The sequence below is a fragment of the Rhinolophus ferrumequinum genome, chromosome 24 (assembly GCF_004115265.2).
Source record: "Rhinolophus ferrumequinum isolate MPI-CBG mRhiFer1 chromosome 24, mRhiFer1_v1.p, whole genome shotgun sequence".
NCBI lineage: Eukaryota > Metazoa > Chordata > Mammalia > Chiroptera > Rhinolophidae > Rhinolophus > Rhinolophus ferrumequinum.
The window spans coordinates 2,873,273-2,886,809 of NC_046307.1; the positions used below are offsets into that span (position 1 = coordinate 2,873,273).

General features: G+C 37.2%; 1 protein-coding gene across 2 annotated transcripts in view; it reads left to right on the plus strand.

Moving 5' to 3' along the window:
* The window catches only part of CANX (calnexin), a 29,674-nt gene that overhangs the window by 1,440 nt on the left and 14,697 nt on the right, over positions 1–13,537 (plus strand). Inside the window, exons 1-4 of one of the 2 annotated variants that reach the window (XM_033096034.1) lie at positions 1,463–1,592; positions 12,388–12,564; positions 12,849–12,922; positions 13,477–13,535. In XM_033096034.1, coding sequence (XP_032951925.1) covers positions 12,391–12,564; positions 12,849–12,922; positions 13,477–13,535 — 307 coding nt within the window. In that variant the 5' untranslated portion in view covers positions 1,463–1,592; positions 12,388–12,390. Of the gene's footprint in view, positions 1–1,462; positions 1,593–12,387; positions 12,565–12,848; positions 12,923–13,476; positions 13,536–13,537 lie in introns of those variants that run through there. The other variant, XM_033096033.1, reaches the window with a different exon arrangement.

Genomic DNA, 13,537 nt, shown 5'->3' on the forward strand with positions numbered 1-13,537 from the left:
GAATTCTGTTGATATTTAAAACCGTTCTGTAGCTTAGTCTTTTTCCAGCAGTGTCTGAGGGTCATGAATAGAATCACTGCCATGTTGTACATACGTTATAATTATACTTAGAGCAGAGGTAAAGAACCGTGGGAGTTCTGTGCTCCAACCCCGGTGCACAAGCAAACAAGCCGGGTAACGATCATAGAAAGGCTAGGGTGAACTGCACTGGAGTGAATGTATCCTGCAGCAAACATTTTCTGACCTGTTTGAAAATGGGTGTCAGCATCCCTCTACACCTGACTATCTTATCTTAACTCAACAGTTTCAACTAGCACATTATCTTCAAGGACCACGAGCGGTAAACGTTTTGACAAGTTGTTGCTGCAGTTTTGGCAATCAGGCTATTGCATCCTTTTTGTTACAGAGTTCACTATGCCCCGCAAATAGCTTAAAGGGATGAAGTGACAGTTGGTAAGCATCAGTGCATGCTCAAGAGACTTGTATTCCAGGCCCAGCATGGGTAACTAGCTTATGAAATACTTCGGTTAAACATCTTTAAAATGGAAATGAGAAGTCTTCTGTCTACCTTACCATTAGGGGGCTATTGGGAGGGACAGCTAGGATGACGAACATGAAATTACTTTGAATAGTGTAATGAACTGTGCAAACAGAACTGGCAGCTCAGAACAATTCCTAGGAAATACTAAAAGTGCCTGAACAGAGTTGTAAACTATGTGTAGCTTGCTGTTGAACTTTGTCAGGAAAGTGCTGGTTAAATGCTTTGTTTACTGCAACATAATGTACTTTTAAATTAAGCTTAATACTGAGCTATGAAAAGTATTTGGAGAATTTTGTTTTCTAAAGAATTTAGACGATCTTCAGTATATTTTGAGTGTTCACATCTTAAAGCTATGTATTTTATAACGAAAAAGAATGTACTATGGAAAAATCAATTCTCATGTCTGAAAAACAAAATTCAAAACTAAAGGTAGTATGAATCTCTTTTTAAATGGATGAGCATTTACAATAAAGACCACTTGGAATTTTATATACTTTTTCCCCTTTAAGTGCTTTTGTTTTTTGACTAGCACGTGGTAAAATCAGAAGGCACAAAAGGGTAGTAAAAGTAAAACAGTTTATCTGTGACCGGAATCAGATGTCTTTTAACTGCTTCCTTTCTAGTCTAAGATTGAACAATTTTTTATTTGCCTTAAAACTCTAGAGCTTTAGAACCATTAAAATTTAAATGGCATCCCTTGGCAACCATAGTAATAGAGCTCACTGCTGGTACTGAGCATATGCTGTAAGCTGGGCACTTTCGTAAGTGCCTCCCATGCATTTTGTTTATACCACAACCCGAAGAAGTATACAGTGATGTTATTCTCATTTTAGAGTTGAAGACATTGAGGCCCTGAAATGAATAATTCACCCAATATGCCAAGTCACTACCTAAGGAGTTGATGAGTTCCTGCTCATAAACAATACTGTGTGTCTAACCTGTGTCCTTGGACAGTTTGTGTGACTTCTCTTAGTCTTAAATTCGTCCTGTGTCACATGGGGATGATAGAACCTCCTGGGATTTTCGTGAGGATTAAATCAGACAACCTAAGGTATTTAAACCCAGAAAGACTTTAAAAAGATGAATGGGTAGCCTACATGAAAGACTGCCTCCTCACCTTTTGTTACACACTTCCTTTAAAAAAAAAAAAAATCACCTTTTTTTTTTAAAAAAAAACAAACAAGAACATTAGCTAGGCCATTTCTTCTGTTCCTCTTTCTAATTTTTCATAGATTGAAGGAATTAAAGTTGGAATTTATTAACAGAGTCCCACAAGGAAAAGCCCAGAGCCAAATGGCTTCACTGGTGAATTCTACCAAATACTTAGGGAAGAATTAACACCAATCCTTCACAGACTTCCAAAAAAGAACAAAAAAAGAACAGGGAGAACATTTCCCTGCTCATTCTGTGAGGCCAATGATTACCCCGATACCAAAGCCAGATAGACTTCACAAGAAAAGAAAGCCAAAGCCATAGACCAATATCTCATGAAAATAGATGCAAAAGTAGACACAAAGATAAAATACAAACATTTTTATTTAATAAACTTAAAAATAATCTGAACCTCCATTTGTTTTAAAGATCTCTTTCTTTAACAATTTAACAGAATTGTTTTTTGCTTTAATAGGCCCCTTCAATAAGGGACCCTTAATTGAGGATAAAGCTTCTGCCTTTGAAGGTGACAAATTTAATATTTCTTTAGTGTTTGCCCATTCCTAAAGTTGATCTAAGTAGTTGTCTGAATTTGCTAAAATTTGATGCAGAATGTGTCTGTTTCTGTTAAATAGAATATTTTGTGTTCAATTGAAGTTTCATGTACATTATTAAATGTGTATAGTAAATTAATATGGACTGTCTTTTTTAGAATGTGTGCTGCGAACAGAATTATTAACCAAAAATAAATTTAGGAGAATTCATAAAGAAAAGTAATTTGTGACAAAGCGGCGGGCGGGGGGGGGGATCGATAAACATGGACATTTCCATATCCAAATGTTAAGATTGTATGTGCACTATTGCAAGGAAGAGTTAAAGAAGAAATCCCATAATGTAATTGCAGGAAAGCGAGTTTTTCTTGTTATGCAAAATCATTCAGTTTTATTTTTTTGTTTTTTAACTTTTATTTATTTTAAGTGTTTTTCCTGGACCCATCAGCTCCAAGTCAAATAGTTGTTTCAGTCTAGTTGTGGAGGGCGCGGCTCACATTGGCCCATGCAGGGATCTAACCGGCAACCCTGGTGTTACGAGCATCGTGCTCTAACCAACTGAGCTAACCAGCTGCCCCCAAAATCGTTCAGTTTTGTTGAAATATGTTGGAGGAGTAGGCAGGCATATTAGACCTTTTGGTCCAGTATGAGAATTGAAAATGGACTTACTGGTTGTACTTCTCTGCATCAAAGAACAAACGACTTGGGTATATCTATAAAGTACTAGATTCTGATATCTATCTGATAAACTTTGTATTATCTTTGTATGTTTTCACAACAAGCCTTTGAGTCAGTAATACTATTATCTACGTAACATAGGGCAGAAGACTCTTGGAAGTTCAGTAAGCTGACCAAAGCCACAGAGAGGAGCAGGAGAGTCAGGGACCCAGGTTTCTCTGATGGGACAGATTATATACATATATATCATACTGCCTTGAGTATAAGGAACTAATTTTCTGAATCATCAGTTTTAAAATAGGAAACTTCCATCTCCAGAACTCAAGATAAAGTCACTCTTTTGAGTTAAGAGTGGATTGAAATTAAGAGTAGATTAGATGCTTTTGAATCCTCCTGACCCTCCGATTTTGAGCGCTGGGCTTTTTGCCCTGTCCTTGGGAAATTGGGAAGCAAGTCAGAAATCATTTATATTGTAAGTGTATATTATACATGTGCATGTGTTTGGTTCCCATTTTCTTGACTTTGCGTACATTTGTCCATGTGATCCCAGAAGGTAGAGATTGATTTGGGTATAGGTAGATAATTTAATTACTAAAAGCAAAGCCCTTATTAACTGGAAGAAAGGGAGAAAGTCTTTACCTCTTCAAGTTTAAATTTTTAATCCAGCTCACATTTCTGAGTCTTCCTCTGTAGTTTTGTGCGTTAGAGGACCAGGTTAGTTTAAAGCTGGTTTCTAGACAACTTTGATCAAGTTTAAAGAACCATCTTCAATGATCCAATAATATATACATTTTTAAAAGCTGTTAATTTTGAAAAAATTACAGACCCACAAGAGGTTGCAAAAATAGTACAGAGAGATCCCTTTTGACCATCACCCAGCTTCCCCCAATGGTAGCATCTTACATAACTATAGTACAATATCAAAAGCAGGAAGTTGACATTGGGACAATCTACAGACCTTACTCAGATTTCACCAGGCTTTACATACCCTTGTGTGTACATAGTTCTATGTAGTTTTCTGTCAGTAATTCATTTTTGAAATTTTTACTCAGCATTGTTTTTTATAGAAGGAAAATAGTAGCATGAGTCTTAAGTAGTACTAGCAAACCTGTGTGCATTTTTTAACGTTAGATAAAAGATAGATTATAATGAGTATTTTGATACTAACAAAAAAGCCCAAAAAACTTGATTTTTAGAACTAATATAATAAATTCATAAAGTCTGCAAACATTGGCAAATATACACTGTCATCAAGGTCACCTTGAATCTGTAAAAAAAAAATTTTTTATGTTTCCAGATTTTGTATGCCTGTATAGATTGAGCTGAAGGTTAGAGACCAGTTCTTAAAAAAATACTTATTATCTAGTTGGTGCTTATGGAATTGAACTCCATCAGCAAACTTTCATTTAGTGAAAGTTTTAGGCTCTCTGATGTGCATCAGATGCATTTTCTCCTTTGACTCCTTTGTAGCACAGAATTCCCACAGTTCAAGCCTGTGACTGCTAAAAAAGTCTTGAACTCTGCCACCCAACTTTTACCAAAAGAGATTTCTGGATGAGTATTTGAAGGATAAGCCATTTGTTCATTTCTCTAGAACATAAATATTGTAAATTTTATTTTTAGATCGAGGTCTACATCCACAGAAATTGGAACTTGGCACTTACAGCATTGGCCCCCATAGTATTGGTTTTACTGACTTAGCCTTTGCTTACATAAGGGATAGCATCATAAGAGAAAGCCACACAGAACTCACATTGCATATAACAAATGTATTTTGGAGAAAAGTTGTCCACTTCAGTAGATTCAAAGATAATAAAAGATTTTCAGGTTTGTCGTTGGTTTTTAACACATTAATTTTTTTTAGAGGAGTTTTAAATTTACAGAAAAATTGTGACGATAGCACACAGAAGTCCCAAATACTCCACATCCAGTTTTCTCTGTTAACATCCCACATTATGATCCATTTCTTTGAATTAATGAACCAGTATTAAAACATTAATGAATGTCCATATTTTATTCAAATATCATTAGTTTTTAATTGAATGTATTAAGGTATCATTGGTTAATAACAGAATTTTCAGGGGTGCAGGATTATAATTTGACATCTGTGTATCTCTACTGCGTGCTTGCTTTTGAGTTTTCATTGCTGGCTGTCCTGGAGCCCTATGCCTATAGTACAGTAATTAGTGATTTGGCCAAGACCGGAGTTTAAATGGGCCCACTGAGGGAGTTGTATAGCCCTGAGTCACCTTGTCATGAGTTACACATCCACCCAGCATTTGCATCCCAGCTGCTGTAGAGTTCAAGGTAACAATCTGGCGGTTATAAAAAGTATGAGAGAAAGAGAGAAAATGGCTCCTAAAAGAAAACCAGAAAATGAAGTGCTTCAAGAAAATAATTGCTTTCAAGCAGCAAATAACAGTTGGGGGAAACTGCTATAATGTCACTCAGGAATGCAAGAATCCTTGCCCTAGAGGAGCTAACGCATCTTACTGAGCAGGGACTGGGAAGCAGAAGGGAATATAGGAGATGTGGTTAAGTGTTTCTCAGTACGGGACAGCGCTACTTGGTGTAAAGATAATACCTTTATTCACCTGTACTCCTGAGCATTCCTAATCTAGGGACCACCTGATCTGTGGCTTGGGGGAAGTTGACAGGGAGGTGTGTTTGTTTTTTAAAAATATTATTTATTGTTGAGCTAGCTACTTGTTACATATTTCCTGTTGATAATCTTAGAAACAGTGGGTAACAAAGAAGCAAGTATGCTTTCTGTTTAGGATTGTGTAAATGTGAAGACAGATGAAGACTTAAAAAGCGACAAAACCCTACGAAATCCTCTTACACCTTAAAATACGTGGAAAATCATTTTGTGTCTTTAAGACAAAAACAGTATAGAATTACCAGATCAGGTAGGGTGCACTGTATTGGGAGATAGGAACCTTGGCTTTGGATCCAGATTCTGCCAGTATCTGATTTTTGGCAAGTTAATTTCTGGACCTCAGCTTCCTCTCACAAAAGGAGAGTTAGAGTAGGTTCCAATAGTATGCACATATTTCGGCCCAAGGAGTTTTGGGGAGGAGTGGGGAGATCAACCATTTGAGGCATAATAGTAGAGTATCCTTTTTTTTCTTTTTTTATAAACTAATTTTTAGAACAGTTTTAAATATACAGAAAAATTACGGAGATAGTACAGAGGATTCCCATATAGCCCACACCCAGTTTCCCTTATTAACAACTTACATTAGCAAAGTACATTTATTACAGTTAATGAACCAATATTGATAGCTAATTACTAACTAAAGTCCATATTTAATTCAGTTGCCCTTTGATTTTACCCACGGTCCTTTTTCTGTTCCGGGATCCACATTACATATAGTCAGCATGTCTCCTTAGGCTCCTCTTGGCTGGGACAGGTTTTTAGGCTTTGCTTGTTTTTGATGGCTTTGACATTTTTGAGGACTACTGGTCAGGTTATTTTGTAGAGTGTCCCTCTATTGGGATTTGTTTGATGTTTTTCTCATGATTAGACTAGGGATATGGATTTTTGGGAGGAAGACCACAGAGGTTAAAGTACTGTTTTCATCACATTGTATCAAGGGCACATATTATCAACATGACCTGTCACTGTTGATGTTGACCTTGATCACCTGGCTAAGGTGTGTTTGCCAGGTTTCTCTGTAAAGTTTCTGTTTCTCACCCTTCCCGTCTCTCTGGCCTCTGGACAGAAGTTAGTATGTGCAGCCCACACTGAAGGAGTGGGGTGTTAGGCGCCACTGCCTTGAGCATGGAGTAGCTACAGACATTACTTGGAATATTTCTGCACAGGAAATTTGTCTTCTCTCCCATTTATTTATTTACCTAGTCATACCTATCAGTATAGTTTATGGGCATTTATTTTATAGTTTGGCATGATCTAATACTAAATGCTCGTACTGTTCCCACTTTGGCCATTCAGAGTCCTTCTGTTCAGTGACACAGTCCCCAGCATTGTGGGCCTTTTGTTTTTCTTATCTTTTTTGAACGCTCTTTCCTTTCTGGCGCTACAAGATACGTCAGGCTCATGTTGTATATTTTCTGCCCTGATTCTAGAATCAGGCGTTTCTGCAAGGAGCCCCGTTTCCTTTTATTGGAGATGATTAGAAACCAATATCCTAGTACCAGGTGTATTTATTGCTACTAGGGTGTAGTTTCTTCTAGGCCCTCTCAGCTGACAGGACAAGGAAATACATGTGTGTAAACTAACTGGTATATATGCACATATCTATAAATATTTCTGTATGTAACCCTCTGTATCAAGCAAAACATGATTTCATTCTGATGTCTCCAGCTCTTGCCCATTACCGTGTGGATTTCCATGGCCTCTTTCCCTTGCTTATCTGTAAATTCCCACATCCAACATGAAAATGGCTTCCACCATTTCTTTACTTAATCGTTCCATTCTAATATACATGTATCTCAGCATCAGGATTGTTAACCTGCACACTCATGTGAAACAACTGTCAGCTAAGAAAAGTGCTTTTGTATGGTCTGGTTTTACAGATTATACTCACTTCCAAAGTGACTTTGCTCAGCATCTTTTCCCTTCACCTTAAGGGAAGTTGTTTCATATATCTAATACAGTTCGATTGTTTTGTCACATCCTGCATACTATCCTTGGATCACTTGACCTCCTAGATGATTTTTAAATTTTTTCATACATTAAGATTCGCTCTTTGTGCTGTAAAGTTTTATGGGTTTTGACAAATGCATAGTGTCATGTATCCATAATTATAGTATCATACAGATTAGTTTCACTGTGCTTATCAACCTGACCCCTGCCCGATCCTCTGGCAACCACTGATCCTTTTACTATATCTATAGTTTGCCTTTTGCAGAATGCTATGTAATTGGAATTATATAGCATGTTGCCTTTTCAGACTGGGTTCTTTCACTTACCAGTTTGCGTTTAAGATTCATCTAAGTCTTTTTGTGGCCTGATAGCTCATTTCTTTTAATTGCTGAACCAGTATTCCATTGTGTGGGTGTCTTACAGTTTGTTTATTCATTCACCTACTGAGGAACATTTTGGTTTCTTCAAGTTTGGTGTGATTATGGATAAAGCTGCTGTAAACATTTGAGTGCAGGTTTTTGTGCGTTTGTAAGGTTTCAGATCAGTTGGGTAAGTATCTAGGAGCACAATTGCTGGGTATTATGGTAAGACGGTGTTTAGCTTCGTAAGAAATTACCCAACTATCTTACAAAGTGTGGCTGCACCATTGTGCATTTTTACCAGCAGTGAGTTTCTGTTGCTTCACATCTTTGCCAGCTTTTTTTTTTAATCTTAGCCATACTAATAGATGTATGGTGTTATCTCATTTTAATTTGCAATTATGTAATGGCAGATGACATGGGGCATCTTTTAATATGCTTATTTCCCATCTGAACATCTTCTTTGATAAGATGTCTGTTCAGATCTTTTGTCCATTTTTTAATTGGGTGGTTTTTCTTGTTGAGTTTGAGTTCTTTGTATATTTTGGAAATCAGTCTGATCAGATATGTATTTTATCAAATAGGCATTTTGCAAATTTTTTTTCTGGGTCTGGTTTGTCTTTTAATTCTCTTACATGTTTTTCAGAGTTGAGGTTTTAAATTTTAATAAAGTCCAACTTACTGATTTTTTTCCCCATGTATCTTGCTTTTGATGTGTTAAAAACTCATTGTCAAATCCAAATCAGCTAAATGTTCTCCTGTGTGTTCTTCCAGTGAGCATAATAGTGCAGTATGCTTTTTATATATACCTACCCAGTAGGTATGTGTTTATATTAATTTTTCATTTATATTAAATATGTAAAAATATATACCTTTTAAAAGGACTCCATTTGATATAAGGAGTATGGGTAGTACTGAAATGAGGGAAGATTTTGTTTCTTGATAATGTCAGATTTTCAGTAGCGAAGCAGAGTATTAAATTAAGGTAACCTTAAAATACAGTCTTCAATTGTAAGTGTGGACAGGTCTCTAACAACACTTGGAACATTTAAGATGGCTTAATAGTGGCTCTTGGAACTAGACCTGTTTATTGTCACATTTTCTTGGGAGTATTGGCAAATTACAGTTGTTAAAACATCATAGGTAAAGACAGCAGTGGCTGAGGCTTGTAAGTGTGCAGCTGTGAGAACCAATCTGTCATGGTTTGGCAATAGTGGTTCCTCATAGCTTTAACAACCCTCTGAATAATGTGAAAGTAATGGGTGAGTAGCTGTGCGCTTACTTCTCTTACCTAAAAGAGTAGATCTGCAACTCAGGGTGTAGGAGAAATAGTGGTGGGAGAGAAGTGCACTTCTGGTTTGCTGGGGCCTTCTGTCTGTTCCTGGCTGGCCTGTAGCTGCTGCGACCTGAAAACTTTTCCTTTCGAATAGAGGTCATTCTCCTCCCCACCGTGGGAATGCATCCTCGTTCCCAGGTTCCTTGGTGCTGCTGAGTCACACCCTCCCTCTCTAAACCTCCCCTGAACACCCCCTATTCCAGCTCTGCCTGACTGGTCTTCCTGTCCTCTGTCTCTGTCACACCCCTCATTATTCAGTTACATAGTGACATCGGGTCTAGTAATAGAAATACAGGATTTGGTGTCTTTGACTCACTTATTAGTTGTGATAATCAGTAGGTTATTTGAATTTCACTATGTCTTAGTTCTTAATGTGTAAAAACAAAATGAGAGTAATACCTCATGGGAGTCTTACATGAAGCAGTGTGTGTGAAAGTGCTTTATAAACTGGAACACAAAGTGCAAATGGACTGTTCATAAACCTCGATCACTAGTTCTCAAAGTGTGTTTCTGAGCCCGCAGCCTCAGCATCCCCTGGAACTTGTTAGGAGGTGAAATCTGGGCCTTGGGCCCAGCCCAGACCGGCTTGGGGTAAGGCCCAACCACCTGCTTTAACAAGCCCCCAGGTGACACTGCTGTCTTACAGCATTATACTTAAAAACCTAAGGACAGCTGTATTAGTCTGCTCTGGCTCCCGTAACAGAATATCAGGCTTAACAATAGAGATTTAAACACTAGAGACTTATTTGCTCACAGATCTGGGGGCTGAAGTCCAAGATCAAGGTGTCGGCAGGGTCCTTTCCTGGTGAATGCTTTGTCTTTGCCTCTCAGAGAGCTGCCATCTCTGTGTCCTCACCGGACTTTCCTCTGCACAGGCGCTCTTATGTGGACACCAGTCCTCCTGGACTAGGGTCCCACGCTTAGGATCTCTTTGAACTTAATTACTTCCTTGGAGGTCCTGCCTCCAAATACAGTGGTACCTCGGTTTTTGAACGTAACCCGTTCCGGAAGCCTGAGTTCTGAAACGTTCGAAAACCGAGGCATGGTTTCCCCATAGAAAGTAATGCAAAATGGATTAATCCGTTCCAGACCTTTAAAATCAACCCCTAAAACTGCAAATTTAGCATGAATTTTACTATCCAATGATACCATAGATCCATAAAATTTACGGCGTTCATAAACCGAAATGTTCATCAACGGAGACATTGGAAAACCGAGGTACTACTGTATAGTCAAATTGGGAGTTAGGGCTTCAACATATGAATTAGGGCAATGTGATTCAGTCCATGATACCAAAATATCAACAAATTAAAAATTATTGAGAAAACAATCAGTCCTGTCCTTTTTAAAGGTAAGTATAGCTGACGGGACCATCTCCCTGACTCACTTTTCCTTGTGCAAGTCTTCCAGCGCCAGTACTTGGTCCTAATTAATCCTGTGGTTTTGTGCTTTACTTAATTACTGCTGGTTGGACCACATTTTGTTTTACTTTTAAAAAGTTATAACCATATGTTGTTTTAGCTATGTTTTGGGCTAATTTAGTTTGTAGCTTATCCCTGGGAATCCAACCACCATTTACAGCATGGTTTCTGTGAGAGAGAGAACTTGGGAGTTGTGTAGAGTTGATTTAGATAAAAGTGTTGAATCAGCCTGTGTGGCTTTAGAGAACCTCTTGTTGTAAATAAACAAAGCCATATTGCCAAGTATATTATTTCGACGGCAGACAATAGGAGTCTTTCCAGTGAATAAAAGATTGCTGGTATTTTGCACATATGTAAGAAACCATAGCAGAATGTTGACATAGAGAGTTTCTTCGAAAAAATACCAGTTCCCAGAAAGATTGGTTTTATTTAGCACTTTTGTTTTATTGAATTCTAAACATTTAGGAATCTAGCGAACTTGACCTTCTTCCATTTTTGTGAACACAGTCCTAAGATGCGAGATGCACCAAATGATACACGGAAGTCTAGTTCTGTGTGCTGAGTTACTTAAAGGGTTAGAGTTTACAAGGAGTTAGGCATTGAATTCAGCAGTAGAAGAACTATTTACACTTTTCCTACACACTTAGTTGGTCAGATGGCAGCCATGGTTGTGAATTGGGGTCATTGAAGTTGATGAAGGAGCTCCGACTTCAGTTTTTTTCTGTTTTTCTTTGTTTTTGCCTGAGAAGCAAAGGTCTCCATTGTAAACAAGAGACCAAAAAAATTAAGCTCTTTTTTAAAATGGTGGTGAACACATGTATCATATGATTTGCCATCTAAGTGTACAGTTCAGTGGCATTAAGTACACTCACATTAGTGTGTACCTGTCACCTCCATTTCATCATACAGAGTTGGAGAGAACTCTTTTCATCATACAGAGTTGGAATTCTGTACTACATACTACCATGTTATTTTGTGCATCCATGTGACTCAGTTTCTGTGGTCCTTGGAAAGAGGACCCCCAACCACCCATGAGAGTCTAACAACAATACTAAAGGCACTTAAGTGTTTAGAAAATAAGAGAGAAAAGTAGCTGGTCCTTGGTTTAATATTTTTTGTTGTTGAGTCTTAAAACACTCATTTAAAACTATATCTACACTTGATCTTTGCATAGCAGTAGCAGTATCTGTATTAAGTAATGTGAGGCTAGTTAGTGTCTCATCATTTCATTGTAATGTTTTAATCAGTGCTCATTATAAATTAATACATGAAAGGGGCTTTTGCCCATTGTCAGGCTTTTTACAAATGCAAGAGATTAGTTTGAAATTGTATTTGAACATTCTAGATCTGTGTAGCTAACATATTCTGTGTGAGGACAATTGTTTATGTTTGAGTTTTCTTTTGAAATGTTCTTGAAATTGAATCTTTTTTTTTTTAATTTTTTGGGGTGACAATTGTTAGTAAAATTACATAGATTTCAGGTGTACAATTCTGCATTACATCATCTATAAATCCCATTGTGTGTTCAGAAATTGAATCTTTTGACTAACTTATTTTAGGAAAACGTCTGAATCTCTCTGGGCTTACTTTCTTTATCTGTAAAATGAAATATTTCCAATAAAATTCCTTTTAGCTCTAATTTGAAAGCCTTAATTTTAAATAAGAGAGGGGTTCGTGGTCTTTACACAGTTTTTAAAAGGAGGTGATACATTTGACTTTCTTTACTCTTTTTCTATGTAGATCATGGAAGGGAAGTGGTTGCTGTGTATGTTCTTGGTCCTTGGAAGTGCTGTCATTCAGGCTCACGAGGGACATGATGACGATGTGATTGATATTGAGGATGACCTTGATGATGTCATTGAAGAGGTAGAAGACTCGAAACCGGAAGCAGAGACCAGCACTCCTCCATCTCCCAAGGTTTGACGTGGTCTTTGAATCTATTTGCCTTACTTCTTGAGAGAATCAGAGGGTGAAGATACATTTGCATCCTTTTCAGAGGGAGAGTAAATCTGCTAAAATACTTGCTGATCTCTCTGGCAGCCTTTGTTACATCTTGCCAAAGATAAATTATATGGATTGAATTCAAGGACCAGCTATGAAAGTTTTGTGATAATGGGAAGCAAACCAAGAGAATAAATCCTACTAAGAAAGGAATGTTGTTGAAAATGTCAATTCTCAATTCATTTTTACATTTAACACAGGTCACCTACAAAGCTCCCATTCCAACAGGGGAAGTGTATTTTGCTGATTCCTTTGACAGAGGAACTCTGTCGGGGTAAGTGTCTCTTAGGGGAAAACAATCTTAGAGGCAAACATCATGTAAATAAGATGGAATACTAGATTTCTTTTAGTATAGCATCTTATATAGTGAAATGTCTAATTTTTATATCCCCAGTGTTGATGCATGTTTGGGAAAGTCATCTTTTAAACAGGTGGTTCTTGCTTCCATTCTCCCTCTTCTTCACTGTACATTTTGTTCTTTGAGAAAAATTTTTTTCTCTTGAGCCTTAAAAAATAGTGGAATTTTTTCATGGGTTTGGTACTTCTTACAGGTTTGTGAATTGAGTACAATATCGCTACTGATATGGCAGATTTAAAAGTTGAAAGTAGAGTGGTTAAGTAGGCAAGGAAGAGCTGAATAGTATTTCCTTTTTTTCAGTATTTATTTATTTTATTTTTTTTTATTTTTAGTGGTTTTTTCTCTTTTTTTTTTTAGGAAAATAATAGTTTTTCCTAAATTGTATTTAATTGCTTTTATTAGTATTTACATTGCTTTTCACAGGTCAACTATCATTTGGATCTTAATGTTGGGGTTTGTCTTAATTACAGGTGGGTTTTATCCAAAGCCAAGAAAGATGACACTGACGATGAAATTGCCAAATATGACGGT